Raw genomic sequence first — 20173 nt, 5'->3', positions numbered from 1 at the left:
TTTCTTGAACTTTGGGGAAATTCCTTCCCACTTTCTGTTGGGTCCCCAGGACAGGAAGTAAAGATAATCTCCCCTGATAGGGATTATCTAATTTAACCTCCCTAGTGGTCTGATTATGTCAGTATTTCTGTGCTCAAAGCGGTACATTTTGTTGCATGGAAATATGTTTTTTTTTTATTGTAGGCTGTAATTTTTAGGAATAACTCACTGAAATCTGTCCGAACAAGAGTCTAGTAAACATCCCGGGTATGATAAAATTTGAAACACAAAATCATAAATTATAATATAATAAATAATCATAAAAAATAATAATATAATAATAATAAATATAATTCAATAATATAATCAAACCAAAAACACTGAAATGTGAAATATAGCGCCAAGTTCGCACATCACTGAGCAAAGTCGCAGAATCATTTTCAGTGTCTGATGAAGAATTTCCCCCACGAATCATTATCACTCAATTCTGCAAGTGGTTCTGATTTACTATCGCTGTTCTCTAGCTGGTCTGAAACCGATTTTGACCTAAAGGGACGCTTTTTGGACGCCATGGACGTTTCTCAGTTTCCAGGCAGAAAGAACAGTAAAAATGCAGGCAGGGCGCCGGACAAAGCACTCGGGACAAAATGTATGTGAAATGGTTTGATACAGGAATGTTATACTATGTGATTTTAGTGATTTTAGTGAATTTCACTTTTTTAAATTTCCCGCCAGTTCTGTCCCCCCGTACGTCCTGACGTCGCATGGAACGGAACCTGGAAGACAGATGGCCGGGGACGCTGCGGGGGGGACATTGCGGGAGCGCAGGACAAGGTACAGTTGTGTTCAAAATAATAGCAGTGTGTTGAAAAAAGTGAATAAAGCTGAAAATCCTTCTAATAGCTTTTATTTCCATCCATACAAATGCATTGGGAACACGACACATTCTATTCCAAATCAAAACATGAAGAAAAATACATCAAATTTGTGTTGTTCCTCTAAAGAAATTGAAGAAAAGTGAATATTAGACGGTTCAAAAAAATCGCAGTGTTTGTATTCTTCTTTACAAACTCAAACATTCACTATATAAACTGAGAAATGTTTGAAGATTTTGCTTTCCTTTGAATGACTTCATGAATATTTGGTTGTAGTCGCACTGTTTCTGAGAACTGCTGTACATCTGTGTTGTATGGAGTCACCCAACTTCTGGCCCCTGTGATCAGGTATTCCAGCCCAGGATGATTGGACCACATTCCACAGTTCTTCTCTATTTCTTGGTTTTGCCTCAGAAACGGCATTTTTTGATGTCACCCCACAAGTTTTCTATTGGATTAAGATCCGGGGATTGGGCTGGCCACTCCATAACGTCCATCTTGTTGGTCTGGAACCAAGATGTCGCCCGTTTACTGGTGTGTTTGGGGTCGTTGTCTTGTAGGAACACCCATTTCAAGGGCATTTCCTCTTCAGCATAAGGCAGCATGACCTCTTCAAGTATTCTGATGGATTCAAACTGATCCATGATCCCTGGTATGCGATAAATAGGCCCAACCCGTAGTATGAGAAACATCCCCATATCATGATGCTTGCACCACCATGCTTCACGGTCTTCACAGTGTACTGTGGCTTGAATTCAGTGTTTAGGGTTGTCTGACAAACTGTCTCCGCCCACTAGACCCAAAAAGAACAATCTTACTTTCATCAGTCCACAAAATGTTGCGTCATTTCTCTTTAGGCCAGTCAATGTGCTCTTTGGCAGATTGTAACCTCTTCAGCACACGTCTTTTTTCCAACAGTGGGACTTTGCGGGGGCGTCTTGCAGATAACTTGGCTTCACATAGGCGTCTTCTAATTGTAACAGTCCTCACAGGGAACGTCACACCTTCTTTCATCTTCCTGGAGCTGATTGTTGGCTGAGTCCGCGCCATTTGGGCTATTCTTCTATCCATTCCAATGGTAGTTTTTTGCTTTCTTCCACGTCTTTCAGGTTTTGGTTGCCATTTTAAAGCATTTGCGATCATTTTAGCTGAGCAGCCGATCATTTTCTGCACTTCTTTATATGTTTTCCCCTCTCCAATCAACTTTTTAATCAAGGTCCGCTGTTCTTCTGAACAATGTCTGGAACGCCCCATTTTCCTCAGAATTTCAGAGAGAAATGCACTGTAACCAGCATGTACAACATTTGCTGCCTTCCTTCCTTAAATAAGGGCAATAATTGCCACCTGTTTTTTAAAGAATGAATGACCTCACTAATAGAACTCCACACTGCGATTATTTTGAACACGCCCCTTTCAATGAGTGATTCAATGACACAGAATCAGCAGCATGCATGTCATGACTGTTGGGTCTGTTGGATTTCTATGACTCTACTACACCCGCTAGGAAATTATTTGCCATGTAGAAATATCATTTCCACCAAAAACAGTGATTGATCCGGTTAGTGATGTCTGACTGCTATTATTTTGAACACAACTGTAAGTGCAAGAGGGAATCCCTGAGCAACGCTGCAGGGTATTCCTGAGTGTAGCTTGGGGTTACTGCTTTTGGTACTGAAAGTTAACCCCGAGCTACACTTGGGGAAAAAAAAGTTGGTGGTAGATACTCTTTTAAGTTCCCCGTAACTAGCCACTGCACAGTCCATTATTCTAAATGACGCGTGAATTTTTCCAAGGGGAGGCACCATCACTCTTTTCCAGTTGCAAAAAATAAAGGACCCAAATGACTTCCTAGCACAGCCTCGTGGCCAAAAATCACTTGTAAGTTCACTGAGCTTATGTATTTCATTGGGCACAGTCTCAAGCCGGTGCCGAATTTCATCATGGCAAGGTTTCAACATAACCTCACTTTACCCAACCGCAAATTGCTTCATCCGGAACCTCATCCGGAACCATCCCGTACAAGTGCCGAAGCCGATGTTTGATAAATATCCCATCAAGTCCCGAGGAAAACCCCAAATGCACAGTAGACACGGGGACACGAGAGGCGTGAAGATTTAAATTTCCGCTTTCTCATACCTTTCAGAAGGAAACCCTTTAATGATTTTTAACCGCAAGGCTAGCAGATCGCCCGAGAGGCCCTCAGCTAAGGAACCTGGCCGGAGGGGGGGGGGGGGAGTTGGTGTTGAACGGGTGGGGGGATGAACCGTGTAAACCGACACGTGTTAAATAAATAGTGCTGTGAGTCATTAGCCCGGACAGGGAAGTCGAAAGAGTTTTTTTGCTTGCTCGTCACTTGTCTTTTAATGCGTCGCGAGATCTTCCAGCACGCCATAAAACACGTTCGGATTTGGTAGATGAATTAGCGGCTGGGGGATGGCAGGAAAAATTTTTGCTCCTAAAACAAGTCTTTTTTTTAGAATTCTTGTATTTTTCTTTTTTTTTTTTTTGCTGAAAACAATGAGCGCTGTGTTCCGAGCACCTGCGTTCGAGCGTCCAGAGTCGTTATTTAATGGGTAGGCTTCTGACACTCGCAGGCAAAAATGAGCGTTGGGATTAAATGGCATATGGTCGGTCATAAAAACAGCTCGTCTTTTGGAAAAAAAAAATCTCACGTGTCTGTAAAAAAAAATTTCAACAACTTTTGTAAATTCAGCACGGTGCAAAGCATTATGGGGAATTTAGGCACTTGCTGGGATTAAATATCAATTTTTTTCCAAATTGCACAATTTCTAGTATTTGTTTCAGGTACTTATATAGCGCCGTCAATTTATGCAGCGCTGTACATATATATTGTACATTCACATCAGTCCCTAACCCTCAAGGGGCGTACAATCTAAGATCCCTAACCCTCAAGGGGCGTACAATCTAAGGTCCCTAACCCTCAAGGGGTGTACAATCTAAGGTCCCTAACCCCCAAGGGACGTACAATCTAAGGTCCCTAACCCTCAAGGAGTGTACAATCTACGGTCCCTAACCCTCAAGGGGTGTACAATCTAAGGTCCCTAACCCCCAAGGGGCGTACAACCTAAGGTCCCTAACCCTCAAGGGGTGTACAATCTAAAGTCCCTAACCCTCAAGGGGCATACAATCTAAGGTCCCTAACCCTCAAGGGGTGTACAATCTAAGGTCCCTAACCCTCAAGGGGTGTACAATCTAAGGTCCCTAACCCCCAAGGGACGTACAATCTAAGGTCCCTAACCCTCAAAGAGTGTACAATCTACGGTCCCTAACCCTCAAGGGGTGTACAATCTAAGGTCCCTAACCCCCAAGGGGCGTACAACCTAAGGTCCCTAACCCTCAAGGGGTGTACAATCTAAAGTCCCTAACCCTCAAGGGGCATACAATCTAAGGTCCCTAACCCTCAAGGGGTGTACAATCTAAGGTCCCTAACCCTCAAGGAGCGTACAATCTAACGTCCCTAACCCTCAAGGGGTGTAGAATTTAAGGTCCCTAACCCTCAAGGGGCGTACAATCTAAGGTCCCTAACCCTCAAGGGGTGTACAATCTAAGGTCCCTAACCCTCAAGGGGTGTACAATCTAAGGTCCCTAACCCTCAAGGGGTGTACAATCTAAGGTCCCTAACCCTCAAGGGGTTTACAATCTAAGGTCCCTAACCCTCAAGGGGTGTAGAATTTAAGGTCCCTAACCCTCAAGGGGCGTACAATCTAAAGTCCTTAACTCACATTCATACATACACATACTAGGGAAAATTTAGACAGGAGCCAGTTAACCTACCAGCATGTCTTTGGAGTGTGGGAGGAAACTGGAGTACCCGGAGGAAACCCATGCAGTCACAGGGAGAACATGCAAACTCCACGCAGGTGGTGCCAGGGTTGGGATTTGAACCAGCGACGCTAGTACTGCCAGGCAGAAGTGCTAACCATTTAGCCACTGTGCTGCCCACAGCATGAATGTGAAGAAATCAGCCAATCAGATGTTTCGATTTGTTTTTCCATGCTACTATGGGTATGTGAGACTTTTTTTATGAAAGGAAGGCCCAGAGTAAGAAGAAAGAAGACCTGAACGAAGGGCCGGCATGACGGGTTAAAGTGGGTTGGGATGGGCAGAGTCTCATTAGCATAAGGGGGAGTTAAAAATAGTTAAGGAAGGAGTGGGGGGAGCCACGAGGGGTGGTCTTACAGGGTCTTGCAGGGCGTTTTCAGTCTGAAGAGAGTTTTCACAAGGCAAACTTCCCTCCCGCCCGCCCGTTGTTTGATGGTTTGGCTTGGTGGTGGTTGTGCCATATTGGTGTTGAGGGACGTCCGACGGGGTGCAAGGTCCTCGTTGGTTAATGTGGGCACAAGAAAAGGCACTTTGTAGGAACCCGTCTGAGGTACGGCTTCCAGTTGTTCTGGTGGGGGTATCTGCAGTGGTGTCTCCGAGTCGGTGATGTTGCGGCTGGAGGCCTAGTTAAGAAAGAATCAGGGGCGGACTGACAACTCATGGGGCCCCCGGGCAATGGGAGATCATGGGGCCCCTATGTCCTTGTCCAAACTCAAAAAAACCTATGAAAATATCAGGATCCGCAGTGGTCCCACTTGCACTGCAAGGGGGAATAATGCAGATTCTGATGTAAAGGAGAACTCTGGGAAATTCTGATATAAGGGGAACTCTGCGGACTATTGTGTAAGGGAGGCTCTGGTGACTAGAAGCCCCTTTTCATCAGGGTTTCCCCTTTACACAGTCTACAGTGTTCCCCTTTGAAATCAAAGTCTGCAGCATTCACCTTTACACATATAAAAATATTTATATGAAAATATTTTATCAGGAAAAAAAAAAGGTCGTTTTATGAATTCTCTGCCTATAGGCTCCAGAGATGTAAATCCAGCCCTGGTTCTATGTTATGTTACAGAGAACATTCACACTACGGTGTCATTCGTTTACTGTGCATGTCAGCCACCAAACAGTAACCCTTTAATCCGCCATTCATTGTATTTTCCTGAGAATGGCCTCACTTCAAACCCCAAGGGCACAGTCACACCTCTGTATTTTAAGCTTCTTAATGAATTTTGTGCCGTTGTTTCCACCAGAACAGTCCTCTATACATTTCAAACTGAAGTGCTTATATGGAAGAAAATTACATTTGAAATATATTTTTTAAAAAATATTCTTCCCAAATATATTGGCATATATTTGAAATACTACAATTTTGGCCATATTCAATATATTTAAAAAAAAAAAAAAAAAAAAAATATATATATATATATATATATACTCAGGGGCGAACTGACAACTCATGGGGTCCCCGGGCCATAGAGGATCATGGGGCCCCTGTGTCCTTGCCCAAACTCAAAAAAGCCTATGAAAAAGGTACCAGGGGCATCTCATGGGGCCCCCTACTGACCCCGGGCCCTCGGGCAGTGCCCGAGTTTCCAAAAGTCCACCCCTGTATATACTGCATGTTGAGATGCATTTTTATAACAAAATATATGAAAAATATTTTAAAAAATAAATTTCAAATATACTGTATGTCTTTAAAAATACAACTCTACATTTTTGGAATGGATTTACAAATATATATATATATATATATATAAAGATATATGTTAAATTACTTTTTTCTATGTTAAAAAAAATCTGAAGAATATATTTTAATAATATATATTTTTAAATATATATATTTTTTAAATATATTCTTCAGATTTGTTTTAACATGAAAAAAGTCATTTTAACATATATTTTTTACATGTATATGAAAATCCATTCCAAAAATGGAGATTTGTATTTTTAAAGACATGCATGTATACTTGAAATGTATGTTTAAAAAATGTTTTCATATTATTTTGTAATAAAAACGCATTTCAACATGCAGTATACACATATATTTATATATATATATTTATTGAAATATATTGAATACGGCCAAAATTGTAGCATTTCAAGTATATGGCAATATATTCAGGAAGAATATTTTTAAAATATATTTCAAATATAATTTTCTTCCATATGGGAATATAAGCAATTCAGTTTGAAATGTATAGAGGAGAACTGTTCTGTTGCAGACAATGGTACAAAATTTGTTATATACCGTATATACTCGAGTATAAGCCGAGTTTTTCAGCACATTTTTTGTGCTGAAAAACGCCCCCCTCGGCTTATACTCGAGTCAACGTCTGCAGATGTCTAGCAGGGGGCGCTGCTTCTAAAGCCAGTGCTTCTCAAATAGTGGGGCACGCCCCCCCTCCGTCAAGGGGGGCGCGTACAGGGGTGGGCAGAGGGCTGCTGTCTCTTACCTGGCTCCCACGATGATCCATCCAGGAAGCGCTGCTCCTTCCATCACTCCTGCCGCTCGGCTCCGCCTCCTCACCGGTGATTGGCCGCCAGAACTGTAGCCCAGGAAAGGTACACAGGCGGCCAATCACGGGCGAGGAGGCGGAGCCGAGCTGACCCGCGAAAATCGAGTGAGGGAAAAGCCGGTAAGTGTGCAGTGCAGAGGTGGTGCTGCAACCACATATGCTGGCTGCAGCAGCACCATACTGCAACAGGGGTCAGCAAGTGTCATTGGTGTCAGTGGGAGGAATAGTGCCGCATCATTGGTGTCACTGATACTAATGATGGGGCACTATTCCTCCCACTGACACCAACGATGGGGCACTATTCCTCCCACTGACACCAACGATGGGGCACTATTCCTCCCACTGACACCAGTGATGGGGCACTATTCCTCCCACTGACACCAATGATGGGGCACTATTCCTCCCACTGATACCAATGATGGGGCACTATTCCTCCCACTGACACCAATGATGGGGCACTATTCCTCCCACTGACACCAATGATGGGGCACTATTCCTCCCACTGACACCAACGATGGGGCACTATTCCTCCCACTGACACCAATGATGGGGCACTATTCTTCCCACTGACACCAACGATGGGGCACTATTCCTCCCACTGACACCAATGATGGGGCACTATTCCTCCCACTGATACTAATGATGGGGCACTATTCCTCCCACTGATGGCAATGATGGGGCACTATTCCTCCCACTGACACCAATGATGGGGCACTATTCCTCCCACTGATACCAATGATGGGGCACTATTCCTCCCACTGATACTAATGATGGGGCACTATTCCTCCCACTGATACCAATGATGGGGCACTATTCCTCCCACTGATACTAATGATGGGGCACTATTCCTCCCACTTTATTTTTTACATTGACTAGTAGGTGCCTCATTTCCCACCCTCGGCTTATACTCGAGTCAATAGTTTTTCCCAGTTTTTTGTGGTAAAATTAGGTGCCTCGGCTTATATTCGGGTCGGCTTATACTCGAGTATATACGGTATATATAGTTATTGAAATATATTTTGAAATATATTGAATATGGCCAAAATTGTAGCATTTCAAATATATGGCTAAATATTTGGGAAGAATATTTTTAAAATATATTTTAAATATATTTTTCCTCCATTTGGGTTTGCTTATTCTTCAACTTCCCTGGTTCCTTTCCTCCCTTCCCATCAACTTTTATTTCTATGTGCTTTTCTTCGCAATGCAGGCAGAACATGGCTGGTGGAAGGTGCCAGTAGGGTGCTGTATAGAGCTTCTTGAAAACTTCACAGCACCCTCCTAAGAGCCCTCAGCCCTGATGCAAGCAGCCTGTGTTCTGAGAATTTATCCCTGGTTGCTAACTGCCCTAAACCTAAGTACCGCTAGATGCACTATCCAGCTGTGGCAGCTCATAGAGGCTGCCAAACAAGCTGTTGATGAGGCCTGTGCTTGTAGTTCATACTGGAAAATATACCATTGTAGATCCAGGTCACTTCTGGTTTGTTCACATTGACCTGATGAAGGGGATGCTTGGACCCCTGAAACACGTTGGATGTTTTTGGATTGTACCCCTAACTTTAAATGTAAAAAAGTTGTATCTGGACCCAGGGGCGGACTGACCATTGGGGAACTCGGGCACTGCCCGAGGGCCCGAGGTCAGTAGGGGGCCCCATGAGATGTCCCTGGTACCTTTCATATGCTTTTTTGGGTGTGGTTTGAGTGTGGGCGAGGACACAGGGGCCCCATGATCCCTTATTGCCGTTGGCCCCATGAGTTGTCAGTCCGCCCCTGTCTGGACCTCTTAGCAGTGGTGTGATGCTTCAATTTTCATTACGTCTCATGGGGCACCTGTGCCCTCCACCTGCACCTAAACACTGAAACCCCATGCACTAGGGCTAAACACCCAGTGTGCATGGAGTCTATTTACCCAAGCTGGTTTTATGATAGTCCTGGCAAAGTCCCATTCTTCTGTCCAGTCCCATTGAAAAATGTGGGTCATTTAGGACTAAGAGAAGTAGAGTGGGCCAACTTCAGTACGTTATGAACTTGACCTGGCCATAGTCACACAAGAACAGTCCACTCTGTATTCACAATCCTACTGACTACTATGGTCACCCAGGTACTTTTTTCCTTGTCTGTTGAGACAAAGGTCTGGTGCAGAACTTTACCTTGCATGGACGACCATCTACAGTCTGTTCTTCAAACTCCTCCCCTATTTTGAAGTTAATTTCAGTGGTTCGGACAGTGGTGGATGTCTTAATGTAGAACGTCTCATCCTCCTGCTTTATTTCCACTGCAGGTTTCGAGGCGGCGGCCACCGCGATCTTCCTGAGCATCACGTTGACTCCTACAAATGCAAAGGAGAAAGAACATGAGTTAAAATGGAGTTGATTATGACAATGCTGATCAAACACTATAATGCTTCCTTTCCTGTTGCAAGACAACAGGAAGTGTGAGGAGATCCCTCCAAAGTAAAGAAAATCCCTTCTTAGATAGTTGTCACTGGAACCAAATTTCATCTCTGATTCTGTTCTGGGGAAAACTAGGGAAGGAGCTTGGGTTTGGTCTGAACCTGGAAGTAAGATGTCAGTGCCTGCCTAGTTAGTCCCAGAACAGGGCACTCTTTGTCCTTTATCTGCACATACACAAAGGGGAAGGGATGCAAGGGACATCATTGATCTGATATGGCTACATGGTCATATTTGGTTAATGTCATTGACCTAATATGACCATGTGGCCATATTAGGTCAATGATGTCACAAGTATCTTCTCCCTACATGACCTTGTCCACATCGTCATATTAGGTCAATGATGTCACAAGTATCTTCTCCCTACATGACCATGTCCACATCGTCATATTAGGTCAATGATGTCACAAGTATCTTCTCCCTACATGACCTTGTCCACATCGTCATATTAGGTCAATGATGTCACAAGTATCTTCTCCCTACATGACCATGTCCACATGGTCATATTAGGTCAATGATGTCACAAGTATCTTCTCCCTACATGACCTTGTCCACATCGTCATATTAGGTCAATGATCTCACAAGTATCTTCTCCCTACATGACCTTGTCCACATCGTCATATTAGGTCAATGATCTCACAAGTATCTTCTCCCTACATGACCTTGTCCACATGGTCATATTAGGTCAATGATGTCATGGGCATCTCTTCACCACATAACTACAGTCACATGGTCATATTAGGTCAACGATGCCCACATAATCATGATCATGGCTGTAACGGAACCGACCCCAGAATGTGCTTGGGTACTTCTGTTAGACTCCCACTTCCCCGTCCGAACACCTACAACAGCCACCACAGCAGACCATACAAGACTAGACAACACCAGTCTTAAAGTAAACCAGGAAGTAGACTAGTTTATTTTAACACAGATACAAGATATATACATTCAACGGACCCCCCCCCCCTCCCTGCATAATGACACAGGGTGGGGCGATCTACATTTAGTAACAAGAGACACACCAGCAGACAGTCCCATCAGGAGGGAGGGCTGCTGGAGACACCCCCTCCACCAAGCCAATACACATAAACACATACATCCCATAATAGTTTGCTCCCAAGCAAGACATACAATAGAACAATGGGATGCAACCACATAACACCAAACAATCCACAACCCCCACCCCACCTATACATATCTACACAATATTAGGACAGATCACCCTGTACCCCTAAAAGGCACAGGGTGACTTACACATAAGAGGGATATGGGAAGCTGAGACAGGGGTCTCCCCACCTCTCCAAAGTGAGCTGTGTTCCATGGGCCCCCCACCAAAAGTGACTCCCATCACAATGTCCACATGGTCATATTAGGTCATCTCCTCACCACATAACCATAGTCACATTAGGTCAACAATGCCCACATAATCATGATCATGGCCACATGGTCATATTAGGTCAATGATGTCACAAGCATTGCTGGCCCTTTGTGTATGTGAAGTTGTGAGGCACGGAATGCTCTGGCCATGGCTGATTGGGCCTTCACTGACACCTTCCTTCCAGGTTCAACAGAACATGGGTTTGGACTCAACCCAAGCTGATCCATAGTGAACTCAATCATTTGGATTTCCCTTCACTTTCAGTTCCAGAGACAATGGTCACGAAGACAAACAGAAAGGGTGAACCACTTGACTGATCCACAAATACTGGATAACTCCTAGACCACCAAAAGTAGTGGAATGGAATGGACATTGCGTCTTGATTAGATCCATTTGATGGAAGAGATCACCAAAGTGCTGACTATAACACATATTACAAAAAATTGAGCTGGTTACATTTAAAAAAATTCCAACCTCATCAAGTTCTTTCTGGAGACAATCACAGATCTTATTTTACAGTAGAACATGTTAGAATATGTTTTAATTGTTGAATTGTAGACATGAGAAGACCAGCTGAATACAGGTCATACTATAACTAGCAGTCAACAAAAACAGCTCCACCCGGTCATCTTAGGAGTCCATAATCATGCCCATAAAATTGACATAACAGGAAGATAAAAGACAGCTAAAGTTCTTTGGAGGCCAAACGTGTTTCCTTCATCAGGGCTGAAAACAAGGCACATCAGAAATCTTGATAGATATGAAAAAATATTTAGAAAATATTTAAAAGAATGAAAAATATCTGAATTAATTATTGCCACGATAATTTAAATATACAGTTGCAAGAAAAAGTATGTGAACCCCTTGGGATTACGTGGAGTTTTGCATGAATTGGGCATAAAATGTGCTCTGAACGTCATCTAAGTCACAACAATAGAAGAACACAGTCTGCTGAACATAATACTACACAAACATTAGATGTTGCCATGGTTTAATTGCACATAACATGTAAACATTCACAGTGCAGGGAGGAAAAAGTATGTGAGGCCCTAGCCTAATGACTTCTCCCAGAGCTAATTGGAGCCAGGAGTGAGCCAACCTTGACTCCAATCAGTGTGATGATATTGGATGTGTTGCTGACAGCTGTGCTGCCCTTAAAAAACACACACCTGTTTTGGGTTTACTGGTTTCAAGAAGCCCTGTCTGATGTGAACCATGCCTCGCAGAAAAGAGCTCTCAGAAGACCTACGATCAAGAATTGTTGACTTGCATGAAGCTGGAAAGGGTTACAAAAGTATCTCCAAAAGCCTTGATGTTCATGTGTCCACGGTAAGACAGACTGTCTACAAATGGAGAAAGTTTAGCACTGTTGCTACTCTCCCTAGGCGTGGTCGTCCTGTAAAAATGACTGCAAGAGCACAGCGCAGAATGCTGCATGAGGTAAAGAAGAATCCCAGAGTGTCAGCTAAAGACCTACAGAAATCTCTGGCACATGCTAACATTTTTGTTGACACATCTACAATAAGGAAAACATTAAACAAGAATGGAGTACATGGGAGGACACCACGGAGGAAGCCATTGCTGTCCAAAAAGAATATTGCAGCACGTTTGAAGTTTGCAAAAGAGCACCTGGATGTTCCACAGCACTACTGGCAAAATATACTGTGGACAGATGAAACCAAGATTGAGTTGTTTGGGAAGAACACACAACACTATGTGTGGAGAAAAAAAGGCACAGCACACCAACATCAAAACCTCATCCCCACTGTGAAACATGGCGGAGGGAACATCATGGTTTGGGGCTGCTTTGCTGCCTCAGGGCCTGGATGGATTGTTGTCATTGATGGGAAAATGAATTCCAGAGTTTATCAAGACATTTTGCAGGAAAACGTACGACCATCTGTCCGCCAACTGAAGCTCCGCAGAGGATGGGTGATGCAACAGGACAATGACCCAAAGCATACAAGTAATTCAACAAAACAATGGCTGCAACAGCACAGAATACGCCTTCTGGAGAGGCCCAGTCAGAGTCCTGACCTCAACCCCATTGAAATGCTGTGGCATGACCTTAAGAGAGCGATTCACACCACACATCCCAAGAATATTGCTACACTGAAACAGTTTTGTGAAGAGGAGTGGTCCAAAATTACTCCAGATCGTTGTGCAGGTCTGATCTGCAACTACAGGAAACGTTTGGTTGAGGTTATTGCTGCCAAAGGAGGGTCAACCAGTTATTAAGTCCAAAGGTTCACATACTTTTTCCTCCCTGCACTGTGAATGTTTACATGTTATGTGCAATTAAACCATGGCAACATCTAATGTTTGTGTAGTATTATGTTCAGCAGACTGTGTTCTTCTATTGTTGTGACTTAGATGACGTTCAGAGCACATTTTATGCCCAATTCATGCAAAACTCCACGTAATCCCAAGGGGTTCACATACTTTTTCTTGCAACTGTATATATATTTTTTTAAATATTTTTTCACATTTATCATGATTTCTGTTGTGTCATGTTTTCAGCCCTGATGAAGGAAACAAGTTTGGCCTCCAAAGAACTTTAGCTGCCTGATATCTTCCTGTTATGCCCATTTTATGGGCATGATTATGGACTCCTAAGATGACAAGGTGGAGCTCTTTTTGTTGACTACTAGTTATAGGATTGGCCCCCAAAATGTTGAATCTGTCTTAAATCTTCCTGTTATTTTTCTTATCTGCAATAATTGATTACGAACTTGTAAGATGCCCATCTGGTGATCTTTTTTGGTGATTTCTTTTGGATGTCCATGTGGACGCCAATGCTTTTTTCGGTGGGGTGCCAATTTGTGGTAGAGATGTTGAGGTTCATTCATTATGCCCAACCAATGCTCCCTGACTGACGGACAGAAGATCCAAGTCCAATAGAGAAGGTGAATATCCCCAATTGGCAAAAACAACCTGAAAGAGGTTCTAACCCCATGCAATATAAAAAAATCTAAATAAAATGTCTTAAAATACACTTTAATACTGTCTGAAAATGGTTCCTCTACTTTCACACAGCAGTTCAAGGATCAATGTTCTGTTAATTTGAAGGGTCCATGGAGTTTCTTGTGTACTGTTGGATGTATTGTCTTCCTTTCAAAGTGGCTACTCGTTTATGTTAATGGTAGGGACATTAGATTGTAAGCTCCTTGGGTGAACAAAGACTGATGGGAATGGTTCTATGTTCTCTGAGAAGTGCTGAGTAAAGCTGACCATATACCTTTAAAATTGTGTTAAATAAAATTTGTTTTTGGAACATTCATTCAATTTTCCGATAGCTACTGGGACAAATTGATGATCAGTTTGAGGAAGAAGGATAGAAAATTTAATTAGTGAATTTCTAACTGGGAACTTTCGAAAAAAATTGTACTTATTGTTGTTGAATTTGAAATTTCGGCATGACAATTAAACAAAAATGTTGGGGTTTCCATGTGAAATTTGTCGAGTCCATAAAGGTTATATCAAAAACTCGATTTTCCCCAATTTCTGCATGAGGGAAATTTTACTGGTGTAGGGCCAACCCTAGACAAAAACATCAAATTATTATATTTTGAGGCAATTTATATAAATTATGATATACAAAGTAACAGTTGTGGTAGGCCTCAGCTGTGGAAGACGATTGTGGTCAGGTTTCGGGGTTCACAAAATGTCATTGGGCCAGTCGTCTGGCGGAGGAGTCAGAACACAGATGCTGTTCCTCAGACAGCGAGTTCCATTCCCATTTGTCACCAGCTTTTCTGTCATCACGCTGAGGGAACCTTACACCATTTACCATGACGGACGCATTCCTGTGACCTCCTCACAGCTGCCTGCAATTAGACTACGCTCTTCCTGATCACCTCCGACCATTTAATGTGTGGAGGCTGATGGACTTACTTAAAGGAACACTCCATCAAACACAAATGGTTTTCATTTTACTATTCCTCTAGGGGGTAAGAGTTGATCTGCTCGTTTTAATCTTGGCATTCATATTATTTCATTAATATCTTCAGAAAGGTCTCACAAGGTTGCCAAAAATATTGCTGAAGAGTTCCCAGGTCTGAGCCCACTTTAGTATTCAGGATGGGAGACTAACGAATACAGAGTCATGTGACAAGAGGATGATGTGCCACACAGATGAACCCCTTCACTGGGCAAAATAACAGGTTCACTTTACTGGAGGAACCTTAAAGATAAACATTAATCCCACAATTTTTTTCATACTCTTTTCTCAACTTTTTTCACCCAAGAAGAACTCTTGAAAAAATGTTCCCTGACAAGATGAGCCTATCAAGAGTCACTGAGAAGATGCCCCCTACATTGGGAGTGGTAAGAATAACCCCTCACAGGGGTGGCCAGAATGATACCTTTGCAGTTATTCTGCTGGTCCTGTCAAGTGGTGCTGGACCTGGAAATATGCAAGCACCATCAGGTGGGTGATCTCCTCGTTTTAATCTTGGCATTCATCTTATTTCATTAATATCTTCAGAAAGGTCTCACAAGGTTGCCAAAATATTGGTGAAGAGTTCCCAGGTCTGAGCCCACTTTAGTATTCTGAATGGGAGACTAAAGAATACAGAGTCATGTGACAAGAGAATGATGTGCCACACAGATGAACCCCTTCACTGGGCAAAATAACAGGTTCACTTTATTGGAGGAACCTTAAAGATGAACATTAATCCCACAATTTTTTTTATACTCTTTTCTCAACTTTTTTCACCCAAGAGGAACTCTTGAAAAAATGTTCCCTGATAAGATGAGCCTATCAAGAGTCATTGAGAATATGCCCCCTACATTGGGGGTGGTAATAGGGAAGAATGACCCCTCACAGGGGTGGCCAGAATGATACCTTTGCAGTTATTCTGCTGGTCCTGTCAAGTGGTGCTGGACCTGGAACTATGCAAGCACCATCAGGTGGGTGATCTCCTCGTTTTAATCTTGGCATTCATCTTATTTCATTAATATCTTCAGAAAGGTCTCACAAGGTTGCCAAAATATTGGCGAAGAGTTCCCAGGTCTGAGCCCACTTTAGTATTCTGAATGGGAGACTAAAGAATACAGAGTCGTGTGACAAGAGAATGATGTGCCACACAGATGAACCCCTTCACTGGGCAAAATAACAGGTTCACTTTACTGGAGGAACCTTAAAGATGAACATTAATCCCACAATTTTTTTCATACTCTTTTCTCAACTTTTTTCACCCAAGAGGAACTCTTGAAAAAATGTTCCCTGATAAGATGAGCCTATCAAGAGTCATTGAGAAGATGCCCCCTACATTGGGGGTGGTAAGAGGGAAGAATGACCCCTCACAGGCGTGGCCAGAATGATGCCTTTGCGGTTATTCTGCTGGTCCTGTCAAGTGGTGCTGGACCTGGAACTATGCAAGCACCATCAGGTGGGTGGTCAGTTGGCCACAGCTCAAGGAGTCTCTAGCTATTCTTGGAGGAACCCTAGAGTTCCACAGAACCGTCCTTGAAAATGGCTGCTCTAGTCTGTACTGCTGGTTTATCAACTAACAACATACTCCCCAGCTCAATGAATCCAGCACTGCGCTCCCATGCCACAGGTCCCACGCTTCCATTTTCTGTGACATCATTAGGAGGCTGACTTTCCCCTCTGGGTTCTTTGACCTAGCCCACTGCTGACAAACGGTGGTGCATGTGCAGTGTGGCAGTGATTTCCTTGGGCATGTTCAGTGTGGTGGAGATTTTCCTGGCACATGAGCAGTAAATCCAGTATTTCCTGAAGCCTCCTGAGATACCAATGCTACAGTTGGGAGGGGTGTTGTCGTTGTCACTCAAGAAGTGTGGGACCAGGTCTTGCAAAATTTCCTCCCCCCCTCACCCAATTTTTTTTTCTAATGTTTAATTTTGTAATGGAGGTGGTGGAGAGGAATTTCGGCAAGTTGTGAGAAAAGGTGAAGGTCCACTTTAAGAACCCCTCTTACACACACATGGCAGTTTGCAATCAATTTCAACTACTTTCTAAACATCAGGGATCACAGGTAAAATCACAAGCAATCACCAAAACTAAGCAATCTATCACCCATGAGTTTGATCGACCACCAGAGTCAACTGTAAAGTCAAAACTGGACTTAGAAATTCAATTCCTCATTACAGTTTATCGAAGGATCAAATGGAAATGGAATCAAAAACCTGAACAAATATTCTTCCTTCAAAAACATTCAAAAATTTGACTGCCAAAAAGGCCTATTATCAAGGTCCCAGCCGAACTGAATAATGTGCATCCAGTCCTGAGATTTACACAGCTCTGCCACTCAGCACAGTCCTGTCTGTGAGGGTGAGAGACCTGTAACACAGGTCTTGTTCTTCCCTCAGCCTGTGATTGACAGTGAAAAGAGAAGCAAACTGATGAGCTAATCTCCCAGGAGAAAGTAGAGTGACAGGGAGCCCATATGGAAGAAAAATATATTTGAAATATATTTTAAAAATATTCTTCCCAAATATACTGACATATATTTGAAATGCTACAATTTTGGCCATATTCAATATATTTCAAAATATATTTCAATAAATATATATATATATATACTGCATGTTGAAATGCATTTTTTATATATTACAAAATATATGAAAAATATTTTTAAATATATATATTTTTTAAATATATTCTTCAGATTTTTAACATACAAAAAAGTAATTTTAACATATATTTTTACATATATTTGTAAACGCATTCCAAAAATGTAGATTTGTATTTTTAAAGACATACAGTATATTTGAAATGTATTTTTAAAAATATTTTTCATTTATTTGGTAATAAAATCGCATTTTAACATGCAGTATATATATATATATATATATATATATATATATATATATATATATATAAAAGAATATTTTTTTTTTATATATATATATATATATACAAGAATATTTTTTAAATATATTTAAAATATATTTTTCTTCCATATGGATAATACAGTGATCAGTGCTAAAAAAAAAATATGCACCGACACTGTACTAATGACACTGGCTTGGAAGGGGTTGATCTAGGGTGATCAAGATGTTAACAAAAATGTAGATTTGTATTTTTAAAGACATACTGTATATTATGGTAATAAAATCGCATCTTAACATGCAGTATATATATATATATATATACTGCATGTTGAAATATATATATATATATATATATATACATACATATATATATTTATTGAAATATATTGAATATGGCCAGAATTGTAGCATTTCAAATATATGTCAAGAATATTTTTTAAATATATTTAAAATATATTTTTCTTCCATATGGGTAATACAGTGATCAGTGCTAAAAAAAATATGCACCGACACTGTACTAATGACACTGGCTTGGAAGGGGTTGATCTAGGGTGATCAAGATGTTAACAAAAATGTAGATTTGTATTTTTAAAGACATACAGTATATTTGAAATATATTTTTTTAAATATTTTTCATATATTTTGTAATAAAAATGCATTTCAACTTGCAGTGTGTGTGTGTGTGTATATATATATATATATATATATATATATATATATTATACATGATTTATATAGCACCAACAGTTTGCTCAGCGATTTACAATATAACGGGAGACAATACAGCAACAATACAGTTCAATACAAGAGGGATAGGAGGGCCCTGATCCTAGGAGCTTACAATCATATATATACATGTAAGCTCGAAAGAGCAGGGCCCTCGAACCCCGCGTGTATTGTATTGTTACTGTCTTGTCTCATGTTCTGTCCCCCTTGCTACTGTACAGCGCTGAGCATACCTTTTGGTGCTGTATAATAATAATAATATATATATATACACATATTGAAATATATTGAATACGGCCAAAATTGTACCATTTCAAATATATGTCAATATGTTTGGGAAGAATATTTTTTAAAATATATTTCAAATGTATTTTTCTTCCATGTGGGCTCCCTGTCACTCTGCTTTCTCCTTCTATCAGCGTGCTCCTTTTACTAGCACATAAACTTTTATTTTCCAAGTCTGAGCTCTGCTGCATAGGGTCTGCCTGTATGGTGTAGCTGTTTAGCGATCAGCTTTAAATCGAGACACTTTGCCCCAGGGGCGGACTGACCATTTGGAAACCCAGGCACTGCCCGAGGGCCCGGGGTCAGTAGGGGGCCCCATGAGATGCCCCTGGTACCTTTTTCATAGGCTTTTTTGAGTTTGGGCAAGGACACAGGGGCCCCATGATCCCCTATTGCCTGGGGGCCCCGTGAGTTGTCAATCCGCCCCTGCTGTGCCTTGACGTGGCAAAATGAGACGACGTTGAGCAGCTCTCACCAAAACAACAATAACCATTACCATAACTGGAATGTTCAGTGAACCACAATGTTTCACTTTCAGACGGCATGTTAGGGGCGGAGGTGGCGGTGACACGCGGTAAGAGGTGACGACGGCACTAAAGTGCACCTGCATTCCTCCTGTCAACCCTCCAGCACAACCTGATTCTTCAACCTTCACAAGAAAATCTCTGGGTATTTCTGCAAAAAAAAAAAATAACTGACATAGCTGTGTGTCCTGGAGTGAGAGCACATGATGAATGGGCAAGGGGCGAGCTGAACAAATGATTTTGCAGAAAAACAAATTGTCTGATTGCTCCTTGCGGACAGAAAGACGACTGTACAAATGATGTCTGTGAACACCATATTGAGAAAAACTTGCCATAGATATGAGACAGCAGGAAATCGGTGACTCTTCTGTAACTACAGAATGAAAAGAAAGAAGAAAAATAGGAAGAAAGGAATTTTGTTTGTTTTTGTAACTTTTATTTTGTGTTTGATTATAGATCTATGTTTATTCCAAGCATGTTTAACTTCACTTATTATCAACTGACGTACTACCTCTACTGGTTGTATACTCCAAGCCAGGGGCGGACTGACCATTTGGAAACGCAGGCACTGCCTGAGGGCCCGAGGTCAGTAGGGGGCCCCATGAGATGCCCCTGGTACCTTTTTCATAGGCATTTTTGAGTTTGGGCAAGGACACAGGGGCCCCATGATCCCCTATTGCCCGGGGGCCCCATGAGTTGTCAGTCCGCCCCTGCTCCAAGCATCAACTACTCTTTCAGTAAGATAATACTTTGTAAGGAGAGTTTTGAACTTTCCTCCTACTGGTTTGAGAGGGAGAAA

The 20173-nt window shown here is 41.9% G+C and overlaps 1 protein-coding gene across 1 annotated transcript in view; it reads right to left on the bottom strand.

Annotated features, from left to right (window-relative positions):
• LOC149441779 (cellular retinoic acid-binding protein 2) overlaps window positions 1-20173 on the bottom strand; it is a 79175-nt gene that overhangs the window by 25139 nt on the left and 33863 nt on the right. Inside the window, exon 2 of the mRNA XM_089656896.1 lies at window positions 9361-9539. Within this exon, the coding sequence (XP_089513022.1) occupies window positions 9361-9539 (179 nt within the window). The remainder of the gene's footprint in view (window positions 1-9360; window positions 9540-20173) is intronic.

Source organism: Staurois parvus, unplaced genomic scaffold (assembly GCF_062004578.1).
Source record: "Staurois parvus isolate SC_StPar_1 unplaced genomic scaffold, SC_StPar_1.0 ptg000948l, whole genome shotgun sequence".
NCBI classification, from domain to species: domain Eukaryota; kingdom Metazoa; phylum Chordata; class Amphibia; order Anura; family Ranidae; genus Staurois; species Staurois parvus.
This window is presented reverse-complemented; position numbering and strand designations above follow the sequence as displayed.